This window comes from Pinus tabuliformis, chromosome 7 (assembly GCF_031772625.1).
Source record: "Pinus tabuliformis cultivar Carrire ecotype Pingquan chromosome 7, CPIR1, whole genome shotgun sequence".
In the NCBI taxonomy this organism is placed as follows: domain Eukaryota; kingdom Viridiplantae; phylum Streptophyta; class Pinopsida; order Pinales; family Pinaceae; genus Pinus; species Pinus tabuliformis.
In genome coordinates, this window is record NC_142293.1 from 1,899,038,745 (window position 1) to 1,899,060,346 (window position 21,602).

Below are 21,602 nucleotides of genomic sequence, written 5' to 3' on the forward strand. Positions count from 1 at the left end.
CCTCGTTGATTATGCAACCTTTAATGAAGCCTAAAAACAACTCTTGAGTCCCATGACTTTGGGTCACAAGAACCTGAACCAGTTATAAAAATTGTTATCTTAAATGAAACTCAAGAGTTGCATAAACAAGAAAAATGGGCGATACTTTTCTCTACATCATTAGAGCATTTATCCTTTCATAAAAATTTAAAAACAGTATTTTCTTCGTGACCATAATTCTTGTGCATTGTCTCAGCCAAGTTGCAAATTAACACTATATTCTTGAGTTGCCAAGTTTCCGTTCAAACAAGTGCGGAAGAAGATACACTTGAACAAAACTGACACCCACAAGAGCTATTGATTCAAAAAGTGCTTTGTGAATAACCCTCCTGCTCATGGCCGCATTTGTGAGCATTGAGGGCAAGAAAGAGAACCTGGTGAGAATCCTGCTATTCCATCTATACTTTGGAATAGAGGTCCTATAACCTTAGCATTGCAACCTATGGTGATATTGGAAACCGATTGAGAAGAAATTATTAATTTCTCCTTTAGAACATCTGCATGGACGGATTGCCCGCTAGCATATCCAACGTCGAAAATACATGATCCTCGATTAGAGCAGGTTAACCACGCGGCGTTGTCAGTGGACATTAAGGTGCACACATGATACTCGCAAGGGATCGGAGTTGAGGACTTTCCAGTTGCCTGGTACTTGGTCCACACTACTTCGCTGCCAGTGTCGAATAATAAGTAAAAGGATTCAGGTGGCGTACCAACTGAAACCTCAAAGAAAAATTCTCCTGCTGTTACGCTTAATGGAGTATTTATATCTTTCATTTGATAGTCACCCGGCTGCAATTTATGAGCATTGAGTCTAGACCTGTGCTGCAGCACTTCATATCTCGCTTTGCTGCGTAGGACTGCTCGTTTCACGCGCTCGGCGGCAGTGATATTTGGAAAGAGCAGTGAATCTCTATGGTAAAGATCTGTTCTCAATCCATTCGGCAGTTGCGCCGAATTAAAATTGCCAACATACCTCGTGCATTCGATCAAGGGAAGGAAAATAATTACAGAGAAGAATAACGAAGGAATGATAATATGAAGCCGCCGTTTGCAGCCAGCAGTGGCAGGAGATTGTGCAACCATACCGACCATGGAGATGGTCAAAGCAATTTGCCTCGCCCTCGTATCGCTATGATCGGACATGATAATAATTAATTTTAAGTTTGGCAAGCTCTCTCACTATGCCGCAAAATATTATTGTATTTATGCCCCTCGTCCCACTGCACGTTTGTGCGACATGCACACCGCCTTCCTCAACGCGTCACCATGAAGACGCCTCTTTTTTTCTGACTCGTCGGTTACCACACCTTGAGCATCTTAAACCCTAGATCAAATCGAAACAACCAATGCAGAAAAATCAGGATTCTTTGATCATGCTAGAGAATCTTGGCACGATCTCCTCCTTATTTTATGAATTGAAACCTGATATTTCTCATGGAATCAGTTGAGTCAGATCAATCCTCAGGTCGGAGGGTCCATCCGGGCGAGGGTTTGAAAGTTCTTCTTCTTCGATCCATTTTTCTCTTCGCCATTGTGAGGAGGTCCTCTTGTTCTTGCTGGTAGAATGAATTTACGCCCTACTGAATACGATTTCCATCTCAGCAAAGCAGCTTGTGTGAGAGTCATTAACATTGATAGCAGGGAACAACAGGGAACAAATTGAGCCAAATAGTGGCAGCTGTTGGGCGATGGCCTTCTGAAATTCGAGGTTGCTTTTAAGTTTTTTTCGACCTGAGTCTCGCGCTGAAGATCGGCCGCCTCTCCAATCTCAAAGCCCAAGTGCAACAGGTACTTACAAATCAAATGTCTCTTCATTCACTGAGATTAGGAATGATACTAAGATTTTTAATTCATAGATATCATCACCCCAATATTTCTCAGATTAACTACAGTACCCAATACCTAGGTATGAAGATAATTCGCTGCCATCATCAATTCCAGAGTAATTTCAGGTTCAATATGAAATTCAGTTTCCTTGCTGCTGGCATATTGCAGAGACCAATAAAAGTATTGGCAAACTTTCTCTAGAACAACAGCACTAATTTCGGGAAATCTGACTTCTCCAGGTGTTGTTTCCGTGAAACTCCCTGTAGATGTTAGCATATTCTTGAGAGTGTTGGAGACAAGAGCTGCCTTCCGATCAATAACGAATTCAAAACCCTCTACACTAATGAGTTTGACTATGTCCTCCTTCCTCATTTTGCTGCCTTTTGCTGTCAAGAAGAAGGACGCTGACGCTGCACTTGCGATGATAGGAGGATTCGATCCCCAACCAATTGAATTTTATTGCATACAATTGCTGGAAACTAAGAAACTCGGGGCATTACAGGTTCCTTGACTGGATCGATGGCCAGGCCAAGGAAATCCCAACAAGAATAAGTAATGAAATGCAAAAGGTGGATATTTTTTTAATTTTTTTTTTAAATCTAAAATTAAAAACTAAATTTTTATTATTATTATTTTTAAATCTAAAATTAAAACTAAATTTCATCTAAAAATTTAAAGATGTTTTTTTTTTCACAAAATTCTTTATTGTCTTTTTGCAAATTAGCTCTCCAGCAAGAGTTTTTTTTTATTTGAACAAAATCAATAGATTTTCTGATCTTCCTGATCGCACGAAGCGCAGGAAGAGAGCATACTAATCACTTGATTTGTTTTTATTCATGCAGGGGGGTGTTTTTGAAAAGACGAAATTTAAAACTAGCTAAACTCTAAAACATCAGAAAAATCAAACATGAATTCCCTTATGAAGATCCTACTGTCAACAGGTCTCACAAGAAAAATAAATACTGAATTAAATTCTAATGCCTAATCCCTTAGCACCATCCCCGGCAACGGCGCCAAAAAGTTGGGAAATTTATTGGACTTAAATTGCTGCATTAAATTATCAACCAGGGAAACTCGTAAGCTTGTGATGGTGCCAGCAATATATATGCAAGAGTAGGCAACTAACTCTATGTCTAGCTAAATTATTTACGATTCAATATAATATGCAAAGGAAGAGGCTCCTAACTAAGGAGGTCCTGGTTGTCCTTCCCTACAGTATCATAGAGAAATCATTGATTACATGAAACTAAAACAAACTTGAAATGAAGACAAGATAATGAACTTAATTATTGTTCAGATTCAAGTAGAGAGAGAGACTAACTTAGTCTCTTGATTGTCCTCTCATGTACTAATCCAAACTAAACTAAGATTCATTCATAAGCATAAGAAATGAAATGACTTGAAACATAAAAGCACAAAAGAGTGAATTTCAATTACCATATAAATCAATGGAGAGAGAGCCTAACTTAGACTCGTGGTCATGTCCTCATATGATACTTGAAACATAAAAGCTAAAGAATGAATTTTAATTATCATGCAAATCAAATAGAGAGAGAGAGACTAACTTAGACCCTTAGTTGTCCTCTCATATGCTGATTAGATTCTAATTTAAAACTCATTCATCAATCACAAACAAATCCTCAAACATCTAAACAAGTAAATGAAATAAGATCTAATATGAAATAACATGTTTCTCTCATCCTTTTAGAGTGAGCTCAATTCTCTTAAGAACAAGACAAATTATTCCATATACTACATTAAGGAAACTTATATCTAAAAACTACATAATGGAAATATATGTAAAACTTATATCTAAAACTACATAGTGGAAATATATGAAAAATGAAGCTTTATTCTATGCCATCATAAGTTGGATACAATGCTCCAAGAGTCCTCCCCTTGGAATGGAGGAGGTACTCCTATTTATACAATAGGATGAGATAACAAACTCATAATGATGATCCACTAATCTCTCTTTTAGTTCCATACATTTCTCAACCATCTAGACACATAACCCTACCCTCCACGATTTCCTCCATGAGGTCCATGATTTTCTCCATGATCTTTTCCATGAGGCTTATCTTATTAAATTCGAATTTGATCATTCAAGGCCACATAAAGATGCCCTGGAAGCTTCCTTTGTACCTACACATGTCAACAAACTCATTCTAATTGTTAGGTATAAGTATAAGCATATTATTTTCTAAAGTTTAGCCATAAATTCACTTAAAAATGTTAAGAATTAATAAACTTTGGAAAAGCATAGTTATAACCCAATAATGAGATAAATGTAATGATATGGAGGTGGAATGGAGGTGAAATGTGAAGATATTGGTGAATAATGGAGTGAAAATAGGGACCATTGTGAGGCCCAACAGGGACACCCAGGTTGAAGGCGATTCTTGGATGAGGCAGATGCCTTCGACTCAACCCCATGAGAATGAGAAGATTCTCAACACATGGGTGGCCAAGCGAACTCACAGGAAGGAGTATCTGCGGTACCTTGTCAAGTGGAAGAACTGTCCTATCGAGGACAGTTCGTGGCTCGATGCAGCACAGATACAGAACGCAGGTTATTCTGTTGAGGAGCTCATGGAACGAAGCCATGACTTTTTATTACCATGGGAGCCTGATGCAGGAGCATCTAGCTGACGGGTCATCATGACAGAAGGTCATTTGGTCTCTGAGAGGACTGAGGAGGAAATTTCAAGTGAACATTTTAATTTCGTTTCTTTTATTAATTTAATTTCTTAGAGAAACAATATTTAGGAAGATAAGTTTGGAATTAAGCAAACTGTTGTAGTAATTATTTTCATTTAGCATGTTAATTTTTATAGATCATAACGTAGGGAAATAAACAACTTTAGAACTAAAAATAAACTGTCAAAATGTAACTAACAGCAGTTAAGAGAAACTATTTCCAGGAAATTATTCAAAAGGAGACAAAATGCATTATAACAGGTTCGACTTTTCAGAAAGAGAAATAATAGTAGAAATCTCTGAGCACAAAAGTTACATTGTAACATCCCACAGTTGTCTATCTACAGGTTGTTGAGTTGCTTGTTATAGTAAAAGAAAATTCTCTTGTGTCTATTCTATAAATCATACATATCGCTCCATTTGTATTAATTAAACAGGTCGACAAGTCAACAAAATCTTGCAAGTAAAGGCACAGAAGAAACTACAGATACGTGGTCGAATAGTCCTAGAATTATTAAATCAAAAGAGCGAAAGAAGTTCTTGGATAATACACAAGTTCCAAACCTCAAGGATAGAGACCAATAACACAGGTATTCCTGAAGATGAAATCCTTTCTTTTTATTCACAAGAGTATTCATAAATCTCTGATTAATATATGTTACAGTCCATAAAAAAAAAAAAAACCATAACGATGTACAAGTCAAATGAGAATGTAATAGAGCACGGGTTGAGAAACCCTAACTGATAAAACTCTACAGCGACAACCCGAAACTATAACAATGCAAGTCTAAGGACTTAGCTACATTACACTGGATGGACAAAAGTCTCCACGCCCAAAAGACTAGCCTAACCATACTCTAAGCTAGTGATAGAGACAAGCAAATAAAACAAGGTTAACAAGGAGCAACCCTACCCAGGTCTAGCCAGCACGCCGCATAGCCGAAGCCAAGACCTCTAGGATGAACCCACCTACAACAAAATCACCAAAAAATTAAAATGTGAGCATTATGTGACAGGAAAAGAAGAATCGAGGAACAAAATAATGGAAATATAGGGTTCAGGCTTACCAGTGTAGAGACAGAGCACCGAGGTTGCAGTCACCCAAGGGTCCCTCTACTCACAAAGGAGAAAATGAGTCAGACAACTGTGTAAAAGGAGAAGAACAATGAAGGCATAGAATGGTAGCTTACCTTTTTCCACTATGGAAGAAGTTGAAGCTGAAGATCCCCGAGACCACCACCTATCCATGAAATAGAGCAACACAACCAGTGAACTCTGAGAACGGTTGATTTAAAGGAACTAAGAAAGGAACAGTTGCCACAGTTCAGCGAAACAACCAATTGAGGCTATACACACAGAGAAATTCACAATCATGACAGACAAGCAAGTTTCCATAACATAACAAAGTATATCAAGCACCGAGGCAGAAGAACTAGAGAAAAGTAGCACCGAACAAATGTATCTTACCAAACAATGAAGCCGAACAAATCTCCAGGTCGAAACTGAACCAAAACAACAGAAGCAACATAATCATACAGTGAACCCACACTAGAAGGACCACACAGTAAAACCCTCGAGCTCCAATAGAATGACAAGCAAATGACCAGGAGAATAGGGTTTGCGGATCATTTACCAAAGCAGGAGTGAGATTACCGAGGAGTGGACACATGTCCAACATCTAACGGTGCTGGTACGAGCCATAAATACCGAGAGTGAAAATATCTAGTGAATCATTGTAATCAACCGCCAAATAAACTAATCACATAGTTAATCAAACATGTAATCATTTCAATTAATTTATATCCATCCATTAAGGTTGTCGAATGTACGAGGGGCTGGACCCATCATTTTTTCAGTGTTCTATGTGGATCACGAAAGGAATATGAACAAGTTGGCAAACTGAAGCTGGTGTCTGAGGATGAAGTGTCTATACGTTCAATTGCAAAGGAGTACTTAAATTATATGGAACAACATTCCAGAACATGAATTTTAGTGGCTTTTGATAAAAGAATAGTGGGAATGTTATCCATTTTTGACCTACTTAAAAGGGACGTAATTGTTGTCATAGAAGGTCTGAAGAAAATGGGTATACACCCAATCATGGTTAGAAGAGATAACTGGACAACAACTCAAGTTGTTGCGCAAGAGGTGTGAAATTTCTTTGGCTATCCTCAGCAGATTTTTCTTGTGAATGTAAATACCATTTTTTAAGAAGAGTAAGAAAGTGTGGCCTTTTGTGATTAGAGCATCACTTTGATTTGAAATGTTTGTTTTGAAAGCATCATTACATAACAAAGTATTATAGCTTGGTCCACTTAGTTCATCATGTTATCCATAATTTTCGTTTTCTTTTTGGTATATCAGCTTGTTAATTTTATTTCATTCTATAGCAAGTTTTGAATTGATGCTCACTGAAAAGTTATCCACAAGCACTGGAGTTGTTCTCTGTTTCCATGGTGGACTACGTTTACATTTCAATTCTTTCAGGAAAATTGCTACTGAAACAACTTTAACATGAAACAAATTTTGACATAATGAATATGTGAGTTGAGAAATATGTCAAATATATTGATTTACTTTTTACTGATAGTTATCATTTTTTAACATTCACAGTTGGGTATTGAAGATGTCAAGGGTGAGGTCATTCATGCCGGCAACGCTAAAACAACTCATTTTCTTCATAAGGATGGTACTAGGGCTGCAATGGTTGGAGATGGAATTAATGATTCACTTGCATTAATAGCTGCAAATGTTGACATGGCAATTGGAGTTGGAACAAATATTGCAATTGAAGCAGCGAACTTTGTGTTAATGAGAAATAATTTGGAAGATGTTATTACTGCAATTGATTTGTCCAGGAAAATTTTTGCTAGGATCCGATTGAATTATATTTTTGCAATGGGTTATAATATATTAGCAATACCACTGGCAGCTAGACTTTTCTTCCCCTTTTTGAAGATTAGCCTACCTCCATGGGTGTCAGGGGCTGCAATGGCTTCTTCATCTGTCAGTGTTGTTTTCTCTTCTTTGCTACTTCAGAGGTATAGACAACCTCGATTGACTGAGATTTTGGATATTAAAATTCAATAGGTTGCTTGAATGAGAATTTGAAGATTGTTCCATGACTTGTACAATAATCCATTCATTTGTAACAATAAATAACATAGGTTGATTAGTGCATACCCAAATTATGGGTTGCATTTTTTAATTTTATTTTAAGAATTGAACATACATTTCCAGGTTTTAGGTTGGTTGGATTTTTTTAAGAAGGGTATTTGAAGGGGTGAGTTTTTTTTTCATTAACTGTCTTATTGAGTGCCCAAGCCTTGTGTAAAGTCTCAGAAAAAATGCTTGAAATTGCAAAGAAATTATATCATGTTGGCAATCAAAATAAGACAATAATTCAGAGTTTTGACTCATGATACAAATTTGGATTATATGAAGGATATGGCTATAATTGTTTTTCCAATTTTTATGGAAATACATTACAAGATATTTTATGTTGAGCTATTGAAGATATTATAGGGCCTACCATTCCTTGAAGGTAAATAGAGGTCCTCTAATGGGATTTTGTGCATCCCTTACATCACCTAGACTAACATATTTGTAGGCTTGGTAGGTGTGGATCTCCTAACTTAACGTGAGAGGATTTACATTTCAGCATCAAGCCACACAGGTTCAAATATTTCTTTCAATAGCTATGCTTATATTATATAAATTAAGATATTTGTTTGTCCAAAGTTGCCCAAACTCGTTGTAACATGGATGAGATAATGGATTCGTGATGGTCCACATGCTCAGATTTGGTTTAGATTGAGTGTAGATAATTTTCCTGGTGTCCTTTCTCAAAAACTAGGGAGGGATTTGGTCTCATTCCATTGCCATTGACTACTCATTGCAATCACCAGTTTCTTCTTTTCTACTTGCACTAATATCCATTTTAATTTGCAAGCATTGTTCAGTGAAAATAATCTAGCCTCCATCTTGTGCAAATTTGATGGTTTGATGTGTTTGATATACATGTTTCAAGTCCACAAACTATTTCTCATGCTTAGAGACATGACACATCAAAAAATTAGCAAGCTTCTCAGATCATAATGTTTAGATTACTAGTGAAATTATTTTGTGTTACTTCAAATTCTTTGATTTATTGTCATAGCAAAATACAAACATATGACCTATGTTATGACTCCAATTCATGGTGATGATGGGATAATCACACACATTATAGGAATTTAGTTGTTCACTGAAGCAAATGTTGACTTGAGTCCTATGCCATTACCCTTTTACAAGGAGGCATCTACTAGATGTGCAGATCAGTCATTGTTTGATCCTTTCCTATATAGGCCAGATGCAATTGGACAAGGACATTTACGTCTTGAAATCTGTGGGATTTTCTCGCTGAGCAATGAGGTTCTAACACAAAAAAATTGTTTATGATTGCCACCTAGAGATGTTGCATCTATTGGATTAGTTTGCAAGCATCTTTATCAGTTGACAAAAAATGAGGGTTCATATTCCTTTAAATGACTTAATCAAATTCAAATATCTCATGTTGCATAAAGATACATAATTAACTCATCTAACCAATAACAAGATATATAGTAAATTTGATTGCAAAAACATATTTTTATCAAATAAGGATTGATTCCAATGACATCTACAAATCACTCTTCACTGCTTCACAAGGACAATATGATTGGTTGGTCATGCCTTTCAACTTCTGCAATCCACTAACTTATTTTTAAAGATGGATGGATTACATTTTCAATCCATATTACAATTTTATTATGGTATATATTGATGTAATTTTGATTTAATGAGTATCAATCCATAAACATCATTTAAAAAAAAAACTAGTAAAAAAACATTGCATCATTCTCAAAAAAAAAAAAAAGAGGGTACTAATGGAATACAAGTTGAATTTATAGGATTCAGTATTAAAAAATGGCAAAGTCAATACTCAACAACATATTATAAAAACCATTTTAAAGTTTCCAAATAGATCGAATCATCGAAACGAATGCAATCCTAGTCAAAACAGGAGAGGGAAACAGAGAGTGCACCAACTGGATAACACGAGAGATGGAAATGAAGGCCGACACAGGTGGGATGTGGGCGGTTGAATGCGTAGATATGTATGTGCCACTTTGGCTAGAGTACAAACTTAATAATTTCCCATAGATATTTTTAGAAATGATCTTTTTTATCAAACCTTTATTATATTCATTATAAGCCTTGATTACAACTTTTTTATTAAAATGGTATTAAAGTTATATGTTTTTTATAATGAAAACTAAAATATAGTTGTCTTTTTCAATTTGAAAGTACTATGTTTCTTTGCACTTTTTGAGACAATTGTTAGTCGTATACTAGTCATTACTTTACATCCCATCGTAGCTATTCTATGAAAATTTTCCTCCACCACATCTTGTTATCCATTACACCAAAACAAATATATTTTCTAATCCCTTTTTAAAGGAACACGTTCACTATTAATTACAACAATCTCACTAATTAATGGGTTGCACTACTCTTCCCAGTAGGGAATTCATGATTTATGATTCACCATAGAGGTGGTATATATTCGCATCATGTTCGCAAAAATGAATCCTTTAGTTAATGTAGCATTGTTGCAAGTTTTTTAACTTGGGTCATTTAAACACATATCGACAACAAGGAACCATCATGACTTTCTAGTGGACACTTATATTTACAATAAAATAGTTTTTTAATATTGAAATAAAACCTACAAAAGGCATTGTTTTCCTTGTCCCAACTATTTACACTAAAACCATATTTTGATCATAGAGTTATGATTAACTAAAAACTAATTTTCTACTAAATACAATGAAATAGTAAATGCCCCAAGCTTAGAGGTCTTTGGCAAATATGTAGGTATACCCCTTTACAGATCATAACAACTCATTTTAGATGGTTTATTTTTTTTCTTAAACCAAAATGATGATTCACCAATAAAACCTATACTTACTTCTTATTAACAATTAAATTACGAGTATCAGGAAGCTGGAGCAGGAGGGGTAATCATCAACCTCGAAGAAAAAATAGAAGTAAAGTATGCATGGGGTCTTGGCATCACGACCAATAATCAGGCAGTATCCCTTTCACTATATGAAGGATTGAAAATAAGTTTGGATAATGGTATCAAATCGTTGTATATAGTTGGCGATTCCATGATGATCATCCAAAAATGTATTAAGCTTCTCGAGAATGTCACTCTCCTAGAAGATGAAACCTCCTCAATCATGGTAAGGATTATATATTTGTTATTTTTTTTTGAAAAAGTTGTTCCACGTATTGCATGCCAATAACCATCTTGCGGATGGCCAGGCCAATGAAGGGGTGTTATTAGAACATGGTCGAATTTTCATAAACCATCAAAATTCTTCATGTCACATTCCATGAATGAATGCATCAGGACGAAGTTGTATTGTGGTGGTACGGGTTGTCAGAGCAGTAATATGGCAGTTAAGAAGGTTAGCCCATCGAGGTGCCTTTGCAAGAGGGTAGTTAAGAAGGCCAGCTCTCTGAGGTACCTTCGCAATGTCTTGGTTGCAGGGTTAGCAGGTGGTGAGTTAAAGCATAAGTGTGGTGCCGCCAAAAGGCAAATCATGTACGCAGACAGGTGGGCGTAGAGGAAATGGTTATTCACCAGAATTTGTAATATAACTACTTCCTCTGGGGATGAAGGAACCATCGTATTACAATTCTGGTTTCTGGCAGTGGAAAATATGGAAGGAATAGGATTTGATAAGACCCTACATTGCCACTCATTAATGAAGGAAAAGATTGGGAGGAATGTTGGGATTGATTAGGTTGTTATATATATCAGCGGGCTTTGGTCAATAAATCAAAAGATTTTCACTATTCAGAGGCATATAGCTGCGAATATGTCCTCTGCGCGAAGTGGCAATGGGGGAGGTTCAGAGCCTGGCAGCTCGGGCACTGGCCATGGTGCGGGGTATGGAAGTGTCGAGAATTTGGTGGAGAGCTATTGTAAACAAGTAGTTAAGGATATTGTCAAGGAATTGAATGAAAACATGGTTGTTATTTACACCCAATTATCTGGTTTGGGCAAAGACCTAGAATTAATGTAGAAGACCATGGAACGCGTGCGCATAAATGTTTTGAGTGTTCAGTGGAAGGTTGACAACATTGAAATTAAGGTTGATACAACGATGGTGGGGGTCTTCAAGGAAGTTTTCGGGGTTGGGGACTCAACGACCATCATTGCTAATAATGTCGAGGTCATTGTTGTCGTGCCAGTTCTAGAAGAAGAGAATGATGTGAAGGAACTGAACACTTCTATGGATGACCCTGCGGGTGAAGAAGCTGAACCTGGTAGCAACTGATTGAATCCGCCTTAATTTACATATATGCAATATCGATGTATAGAATACAGTGGTGTTTTTTGGAGAATACATAGTTATAGTTTTGCCATACGAATATATGTAAATAATAGTGGTAACAAGAAGGTCCCTATCCAATGTAATTTGATGGAAGTCGCAGAAAGAACAAATCTGATTTTTGTAAGGGACCTGGCCCATTTCCAGTTGATATAATGAAAATTCTACTTGTTTCTTTAAGAAAAAAATTACGAGTAGTATTTAAGTGTGACTTTTCAGAAAGTTTTCCAGGGTTATTTTTTGATCTAATTGTCTAGAATCACACGTGGATGCTTTGAAATCACAGTTTGATGGGTGGACTTTTCACAATCCAAATGCCCTAGAGGTTTTTGAAGGTGTTGAATCCATATACTCAGTAAAAAAAACCAGTTTAAACAAACACAAATGAAGATTTGGCCACAATTGTTTTTGTCGGATTCCACCAATAAATTCACAAACTAAGTCATTAAATTATATATATATATATATATCTTAAACCACACTCAAATCCAACCTCAAAAAATTCAATGAAAAACCAATATTCAAATCCACCTACATAGAAATTACAGTAAAACATGAAAACTGCAAGGATAATTTTCCATCCATTTCTACCCTCACCATAAAAATGCGTTAGCTAAGGAATTGTCCACACTCTCAAATGTGGCAAGAATCGTGGCAGTGGGAGTGTTTGAATCACATTTTTAATAGTGGAAATAGATTCAGCGCCATCAAGAACCTTCGATGCACCCAAAATTTTAAAATTTAACTGCTGTAATTTACAAAAATCCAAATCAAATTTTATCAAAATTTTACCTAAATTTTACAGACTAATCATATTACCACCGATAAAAACACCCACCCCACATATTTGAGGTAGTCCACAACAAAGTAGTTGGGCACGTTATGCACATCTTTCCAGGTTTCCAACTAATATCAAAATGCACATCTTCCGAAGTGATTGTTTGCAATTAATAATCAAATTTAAAATAAAGGATGACCCAACTCCTAGCGAAAATATAAGAATTTAGCCAGCAATGGCTCTGACACCTGTAATTTATGTGGACCAAACCAATTCCTTCAGCTTCAAAGACATCTGTAATTTATGTGAAGCCAGCCAATTCCGTCGGCTTCAAGGACTTCCATGGTTGATCTACCGTCTCAGGTGCTTGGACTTACTGCGAAGCGAGTACCACGCATTATACTCCGCGTCCTCATGCGAGATGCTGCACTTCACTGGACAGACTGTTATATTTAAAGTGCAAAAACCCTACTGGACTGGAAGCAGTTATATGGAGTTACGCGTCTGAAAAGGAAATACACAGAATTCAAAACGATATGTGCCCCCTCCGATAAACCAGCCGTGAAGAGTGACTCAACTTTGAGTGAGAAACGGGCTTCCACGACTTGTCCAAGGCTAGACCATGGCATACCTTTTTTTAACAGTAGTCACTTAATTTTTAGCTAGCAGGGAACATATTAAGAGAGTTGGTTAAGGGCTAGGAAAATTTAAATTAATATATGAATTTTATTTTTTAAATTAAGTATGGAAATTTATTTTATAGCCTATTATGATGTGTAAGGATGTTTGTTATTAAAATTGAAATTTTGTTCATATCTCCTAAAACAAAAAAATAAATAAATAAATAACTATACAAAATATTTAAATAACGTCGGCTCATAAAAAAATATTGCACTTTGAAGAAATTGGATCCTTTGACAATGTCTCTTGCATATGTGTAAAGTACATTTGATATCACTTTTTAATTAGTATTATTATCCTCCAATTATTGCATTTTGGATCCCTAGACAATGCCTCTTGCACATGTATTAAGTGCATTTGATATTACTTTTTAATTATTGTTATTATTATTATCCAATTTTAAAGTCATGGTCAAGCCACACACCAAATTGGTGTATGAGACCCCCTTTTTTGTGCCTCTTGCACATGTATTAAGTGCATTTGATATCACTTTTTAATTACTATTGTTATTATTCAATTATTGCACTTATGTATTAAGTGCATTTGACATCACTTTTTAATTATTATTGTTATTATCCAATTATTGCACTTTGAAGAAATCAAATCCCTAGACAATGCCTCTTGCACATGTATTAAGTACATTTGATATCACATTTTTATTATTATTATTTTATCTCATTATTGCACTTTGAAGAAATTGGATTCCTAGACATTGCCTCTTGCACATGTATATGTATTAAGTGCATTTGATATCACTTTTTAATTATTATTATTATTATCCAATTTTAAGGCCACGACCAAGCCAAACACACATATATTAAGTTTAATTATTATTAGGTGTACGAGACCCCCTTGTTTATGCCTCTTGCACATATATTAAGTTTAATTATTATTATTATCCAATTTTAATGTTGGTGTATGATACCCCTTGTTTGTGGGACCCACTTTTGTTAAGTCTACAAAGGGATACATACTCTACCCCCTCTGGTTTTGAACCTGTAACCTCTTAGGAGGAAACACACGCTCTTAACCATTAGGTTCACTCAAATTGTATCTCTAAATATATAGAAACATGTGGAAAAGGTATCTCCAAATAACATTTGTTATATATTTTTTTAGTGATAGTCAATTGTTCTCTGTTTTTGTTTGTTTTTTTTGATATTTCTCTATTTTAAAATTAAATATAGATTTTTTGGAGTTTTAAATTTTAGTTATATAATTTATATAAATCAAGTGCTTTAGAAATTTTTTCAAAAGTCTGAAATACATTAATAACACATTTTAACTAACTAAAATCCCAAAACTAACCAATAATTATATGACCAAATTCAACCAATAAAACAACACTGAAATTCAAGAGCTAACCAATAAGTATATCAGCCAATCACCAAATTCTAACGAATAAAACAAAAACTTCAAATTTACTTGAAAATTTTTTACGATGAAAAAGAGAAATATATTAAAAAACAAATGATTATGAATAATTATACATTAATATAACAAGTCACTCCTTTCTAGGTACCGAGATTGAAAAAAAAATTGGTTTATTAAATTATATCTTAAAAGAAAATTAAATGATGCGAATATAGCCTCAGGTGGAAGCCAATAAGGCCTTCCAAAGATATGCGGAGATTGGAATTCCAAGTAGATGAGAGAGGTGTTACCACGGTAACCGCAGCCCAAACCACTGAGTAAATGGAGAATTTGGTCCACTGATGTGGAGAGCCTCGAAGTATTCAAGTGTAACATGGGTAGCTTCTGGTGTGGAGAGCAGCTTTATTTTCGGAGTTTATGCTGCCTAAGAAAAATCGAGATAGAAATTGGTCTGAACACGAGCTTATAGATAGACCTGTGGATATGATTGGAGGTCATAAATACAGTAGGTATATTATGGTCTGGGGATATATAGATTCACAATGTGGTGTCAGTAGATTTTGAAGCTCTGCACATTGAGATTTAAGGACCTGCTATGTTATAGATTCACAATGTGGTGTCAGTAGATTTTGAAGCTCTGCACATTGAGATTTAAGGACCTGCTAAGTTATAGATTCACAAATGTGGTGTCAGTAGATTTTGAAGCTCTGCACATTGAGATTTAAGGACCTGCTATGTTATAGATTCACAATGTGGTGTCAGTAGATTTTGAAGGTCTGTACATTGAGATTTGAGGACCTGGTGAGATCATTTGTCAGAATCTGTGGGAGCTGAAATGAGTAAACAATCGCCTCGTAGGCACAGGATTAGTAGCAGATGTGCTCTCAGCTTTCGCCTTTTACTAGTTGGAGTGATAGCCCTGTTCGCTGTAAGTGGTCTCTCTCGTTTCTGGTCATCAGGGTTTGTATTGTACAAGGACGAAGTATGGAGGAGTCCATTGTTGTCTGGCCAAGCAATTATTCTCTCCAGGAGAATCGCTGATTTGCAAGCCAAGCTAGGCCGATCGATGCAAGAAATGCAGAACGAATTAGGCAGCAAAGAGCCCATTTCGGATTGCACGATGAGGCTGAAGGCAGAGAGAAGGAATCAGAGTAATTTGTTGGTGGAGATCGTAGCTTCTTTGGATGATATGCTGGAAATGTTATACTCTGTTCACAATTCGACACAGATCAGAGAGTTTGTAAGAAATGCAGGTTGGTAAAGAGAAATTGAATTGCAGATTTGAAATAAATACATAGAACAAAAGTTGTAAATGGGAAGAAATTCAAATTCCCTCATCCCTCTACCAATATAGGCTAGATTAGATTTTAGATTAACTCGGTTTCTTCAGAATAGGGCCCTGTAAATAGAATAGTTGCGCACAATTTTCCTGCAGCTTAACTGCCATTCAGCTCCGAGAGCTGTCTTAGAGGTGGTATATATCATGAATATTTCATTAGAAATAACCCACAATCATAACAGTTTCAGAGAATGCTTATGACATTAACTTAGCACGCAAATCTTTTATCATTTCCAAAGCAAACATGTACTATAAGTTCCTTGTACTCTTCTTTCATTTTTTTTTCTTTTCTTCTGCGCCTTTGATATTCAATTTTCTATTATGCTTCTGCATGCTAGCTATTAAACTCAACCGTTACCATAACAATTGCTCTCATTTTTACTGAAGTACAGTCACAATTTCCCTCAGTTGAGTTCATTTTTTTCCAATTGGGTATATTTTCCAACTTCTTTCCATGTGGAAAGTAGGCATCCCTGCCATATAAACTTCTCCAAGTGTTTTATCCAAAGTAGGCATCCGTGTCATAGAAACTCTCCTAAGTGTTTCAGCCAAGGCATCCTTGCCATATAAACTCCTTTTAAGTATTTCAACCAACTCATAATCATAATTTATCTCATTTTTCAACTCATGTTTCAGTTAAACATAAGTTATTTTTGGGTCGTTTTGGATAAAAGAATAATCTACATTAGTTCTGATTTTGATATAACTTATCTTATTTTCAACTCATGTTTCAGTTAAAAAATCATTTATTTTTGGCTCAGTTTATATGTTTGGATAAAAGAATAATCTACCAAAGTCTATCATTAGTTCTGATCTTGATATAATTTATTTTTCATTTTCAACTCATGTTTCAGTTAAAGATCATTTATTTTGGGGTTAATTTATATGTTTAGATAAAAGAATAATCTACCAACGTGCATCATTAGTTTTGATCTTGATATTTGAATATCAAATTTAATAAAAACTAAGCTGTCTATAAGTTAACTAATCTATACCTTATAGATGTTACAATTTATATGCTATATATATTATTAAATTTAACTAATCTATACCTTATAGATGTTACAATTTATATGCTATATATATTATTAAATTTCTCGTTTATCTAATATTTAGGTTATAATAAAGTTAAATTTTTTTTTTTTTAATTTCTCTGGATTACCAAGTATATACCCAATGTAAAGTATTTTTCTTTTAATTTTAAACTCTTTCTGTTTCTATTTTATTTTTTATTTTTGTTTTTTCTTTCTCATAAAACTAATATTTATTTTTATTTATTTTATCTTTTTCTACAAGTGTAAGTCATAAAACTTTATAATACTCTTCTAAAGTGATTATTAAATTGGATTAAATTTATTTTACAATTTAGAAATTTTATACTATATGGCACTAATTATTAAAAGTTTGTTTATGAAACTATAAATTAATAGTTAGTAGTTAGTAGGTGTATTGTTTAGGCACTCCTTATAATAAGTCATAGACACACATTCCCATAAATATTAGATTAAATAAAAACATTTCATCTTTACTATGTTTTTTTTCCTATTTATATTTACATTCTTTTATTTTTAAAATTAATATAAATTATAAAATTATAAATTTTAATCTAAAAGAAGAAAGTGTTCTTTTGCCCCACTAAAATTTTATTTACAGCATTTAGTACTGAAAAAAAAGTCAAACATTTATTATATGAATTATTTAACTCTTTTTAATTTTATATTTATTATATGAATTATTTAACTCTTTTTAAATTTATAAAGTCAAACAACTCTATTTATTATATGAATATTTAACCTTTTTTCATTTTATATTTTATTATATAATTTTTTTTTTTTTTTTTAATTTTTATTTATTAGATTGACAAATTTTAATTGTGGAATACATATCAATCATTTGTTTTAAAAAAATTTGAAAACTTTAAATTCATTTATACATTTAAAAATATAATTTTATTAAAAATATTTTCACTAACAATTATATAATCAAATTTAAATAATAAACAACCAAAAATATAAAAATCAAATTTAAATAATAAACCACCAAAAATATAAAATATCTATAACTTTTAGTCATACCTACCATACCTAAATCCTTATAAATAATATTAATTACACATCCCCATTACCCCATTTAATATTAATTACACATCCCCATTACCCCATTTTCTATATCACTACTATGTAAAACATTCCACATTCTATTCTTTAATATTTCCAAAAACTTGTCAGATTTTATTTCCATTATTTTATTTTATACCAAATAATAAATAACTTAATAAAATTTCTCAGATACTTTTTTTAAACTCACCCTCGTATTTCTAAAATTTACCTGTTACCATGTCTATTTTTAAAATTTACATAAGTTACCATGTCTCCACATCCTCCATTTTCTTTTAATATTCTCCTTTTTAATACTATATAAATATGTATTCCATACTCCATTTTCTTTTAATATTCTCACTTTTTTTATATTATATAAATATTTAGTTTATTAATAAAACTCTGGATTTCCTTTAAATTCCAAAATTCTGAATCTGGTTTTCCAAAAAAAATTCAAAAAAAAATCAAAAATTTCTGTCAGATTTGTGAAAATGAATTAATCTAGTGAAAATGAATTAATCTAAAACCCTGAAAACTCCAAAATCTTGAATCTCATTTTCAAAACTTTCTAACATATTTTATTGGAGTTGTTTTTAGTGTGATTTTTTGAAGTTTCTGCACAGAAAATTCTGTGGTGAGATATTGATTTGTGTTATTTAAACTAATTTTTTAACTGTATATATGAATTCAGCATCTTGAAAAAACCCTTAAACATTTCTACTAACCAAGGGTTACCCATCAAACTTGTAATTTCAATAAATTCCTATCAGATTTTAGAAATCCATTTGAAAAACTTCCAGTAGGATCGCAATATTTTATCAAATTTGTACGGCAAAAACCTAGGCTGCTTAAGCTACACGAATTTTAATGACAGGGTATACTTTCCATTTTGCGATTGTGTACTTACTGCTTTATCTTTCGCATCCCTAACATTTGTTCTGGGTTTGCTATTTTTCCCACAGATGAATCCAAGCCTAGCGAGAATGAGGATGAAGGCGATACCAGCGAAGAAGTGGACGAAGAAAAAGCACTCGTCGGCACCCACATCTTCCAAACCAAGGAGGTCAAAAAATACACAAACCCAAAGCAGAACAGGCACGGCAGACGAAACTTCATGGGCGCCATGGCAGTCTACCCCACGATAGGCATGGGCTGCATTGCCACCAGCATGGAGCTGGACCAATACATGCTCTACAACGCCTCGGGCCCCTGCCCGGACGACTGGCCCGCGGCCCAGCAGCTCATGATCCACGGCTGCGACCCGCTACCCCGCAGGAGATGTTTCTCCGCGGCACCCGGACATTACACCCGCCCGCTGCCCTTACCGTCCTCGCTCTGGTCTCTCCCGGTTGACGGGAACATTAGGTGGAACCACTACAGGTGCAAGGGTTTCGCCTGCCTCGTTTCCAAGAACGCCACAAAGGGTTTCTTCAAGTGCGCCGACTGCTTCGATCTCGCGGGCCACGAGTCCAGGCGCTGGACAGGCAACGGAGATAATGACACTAGTACGGCGGAATTCAGCGTGGACAAGGTTTTAGGTCTCAAGGCGCCCGGTGAGATCCGAATAGGTCTGGATTTTAGCCCAGGAACTGGAACCTTCGCTGCTCTGTTGCAGGCCCGGAATGTTACCATTGTCACCTCTACGCTTAACCTTGGAGCGCCCTTTAATGAAATGATTGCGCTTCGCGGGCTTGTTCCTCTGCATGTTTCTGTCAACCAGCGATTGCCCTTTTTCGACAATACGCTTGATATTGTGCACAGTACTCTGTTCTTGGACGGGTGGATCGAGATGGAATTGATGGAGTTTGTGGTTTTCGATTGGGATCGAATCCTAAGGCCCGGAGGGATTCTGTGGATTGACAGGTTTTTCTGCTCCAATGAAGATATTGAGGGATACCTGGGAGTGTTCAGAAAGCTGGGATATAAGAAGCATCTATGGATTGTGAAGCCCAAACTTGATAAAAGAGGGGGAGAGGTCTTTTTCTCGGCTGTACTCGAGAAGCAGGGCCAACGGGGATAATTAGGAGCAGGATAAAGGGTCAACTATTACTTTACGAGTTGCCTTTATGAATCAATTTTTTCTGCGATTCACAGAAATGGTTGATTCTAATTTCACAGAGATTCAGCGGTTTCTAAAATTCGTATGCATGGATGAATTAATCTATGAATCGAATATGTGCACAATTTCATAACAAAAAACAGAAATGGAAAAAGGGCAAAAATGTTTCTCTTGTGGTTGTATGTGCCCTTATTTCTTTTTTTTCTTTCTTTTTCCAGAACAAAAAAACTCTGGTTTATATTATGTACCAATGCATATATTCAATAAGTACATCTAGTTTTCATATTTCATATATTTTATTGGTAGACGAAGAAAGATGATCTATATACATTTTCCATATTAAAGAAGAGTGCTATTTAGGTTGTTAAACTGCCATAATTGAGATAGTGACATTTTATCTAAATACTACATGTAAAAATGAGAAAATACATAACCATATATACTTAGCATGTATGGAATACGGAAAGGCAAAAATCGGGAACTATGGGAGGAGAAAAGAGCCATCAACTAATATTGTCTCTCCCTCCAAATATGTATAATGTATGATACCATAATAATCAACAATCCCAAGCTTTGACAGCGAGTCTGCAACCTGATTCTTCTCGCGGAATATGTGTCGAAAGGTGATCGTTGTGAAAGTACCTCAGAGAAATTTGATCTGGGTGATCCAAGCAGAAAGATGTGGCAGGGTGAAATCCAGGTTTGACGATAGACCATTGATGAGGACTTGTGAGTCCCCATATACAAATAAAGTATCAATACACAATTGCTTGGAGATCCACAAAAGGCCCCAGAGAGCCAATGTTTCTGCCCTCATGTTGGTACCCAGTCCACCATTCCAATGAAACCTGTAATGTCATACTTGGTCCACCCGAAGCCAAACACCGCAGCCACATTTGGAATTCTGGGCGGCACCATCAAAGAAACCCGCCAGAAAATGTATTGCATTTGGAGCAAATCTGTGAGATCGATCCTTTATTGTGCGAATGGGAACTCTGACATCATGCAAACTAAGAAGAACTTTGTGGATAATGAAACGTGTGTTAGCTGGAATCCCTTCAAAGATAAGTTGGTTTCTAGCACGCCATATTTCCCAGGTGGTGAGAAAAGGAACAACCTTTACCTTTGTGCCGCGTTGCAACCACCATAAATAACAATCGACAATGTTTCCAAAGTTCCTGTAAGGAAGGTTTAGAGCAGTACATATGCCATTCCAGACACAAGATGCAATCAGACATTCTAAGAACAAATGAAAGTTATTTTCAATAGATGTCCT

At 35.1% G+C, this 21,602-nt stretch overlaps 2 protein-coding genes and 2 pseudogenes across 2 annotated transcripts; 2 read left to right on the forward strand and 2 right to left on the reverse strand.

Moving 5' to 3' along the window:
* Window positions 1-372: 372 nt before the first annotated feature.
* LOC149256065 (aspartic proteinase nepenthesin-2-like) lies at window positions 373-1,185 on the reverse strand. Its single transcript, XM_089455194.1, has one exon. The coding sequence runs from the start codon at window positions 1,183-1,185 to the stop codon at window positions 373-375; it is 813 nt and encodes a 270-aa protein (XP_089311320.1).
* A 636-nt stretch (window positions 1,186-1,821) lies between these two features.
* On the reverse strand, window positions 1,822-2,434 carry LOC149256066 (uncharacterized; annotated as a pseudogene).
* A 4,838-nt stretch (window positions 2,435-7,272) lies between these two features.
* LOC149256067 (copper-transporting ATPase RAN1 pseudogene) lies at window positions 7,273-7,659 on the forward strand (annotated as a pseudogene).
* Window positions 7,660-15,059: 7,400 nt separating this feature from the next.
* Window positions 15,060-20,523, forward strand: LOC149256068 (putative methyltransferase At1g29790). Its single transcript, XM_089457379.1, has 2 exons — window positions 15,060-16,082; window positions 19,230-20,523. Exons 1-2 carry the CDS (start codon window positions 15,665-15,667, stop codon window positions 20,285-20,287), a joined length of 1,476 nt encoding a protein of 491 aa, XP_089313505.1. The 5' UTR covers window positions 15,060-15,664; the 3' UTR covers window positions 20,288-20,523.
* The last annotated feature ends 1,079 nt before the right edge of the window (window positions 20,524-21,602 follow it).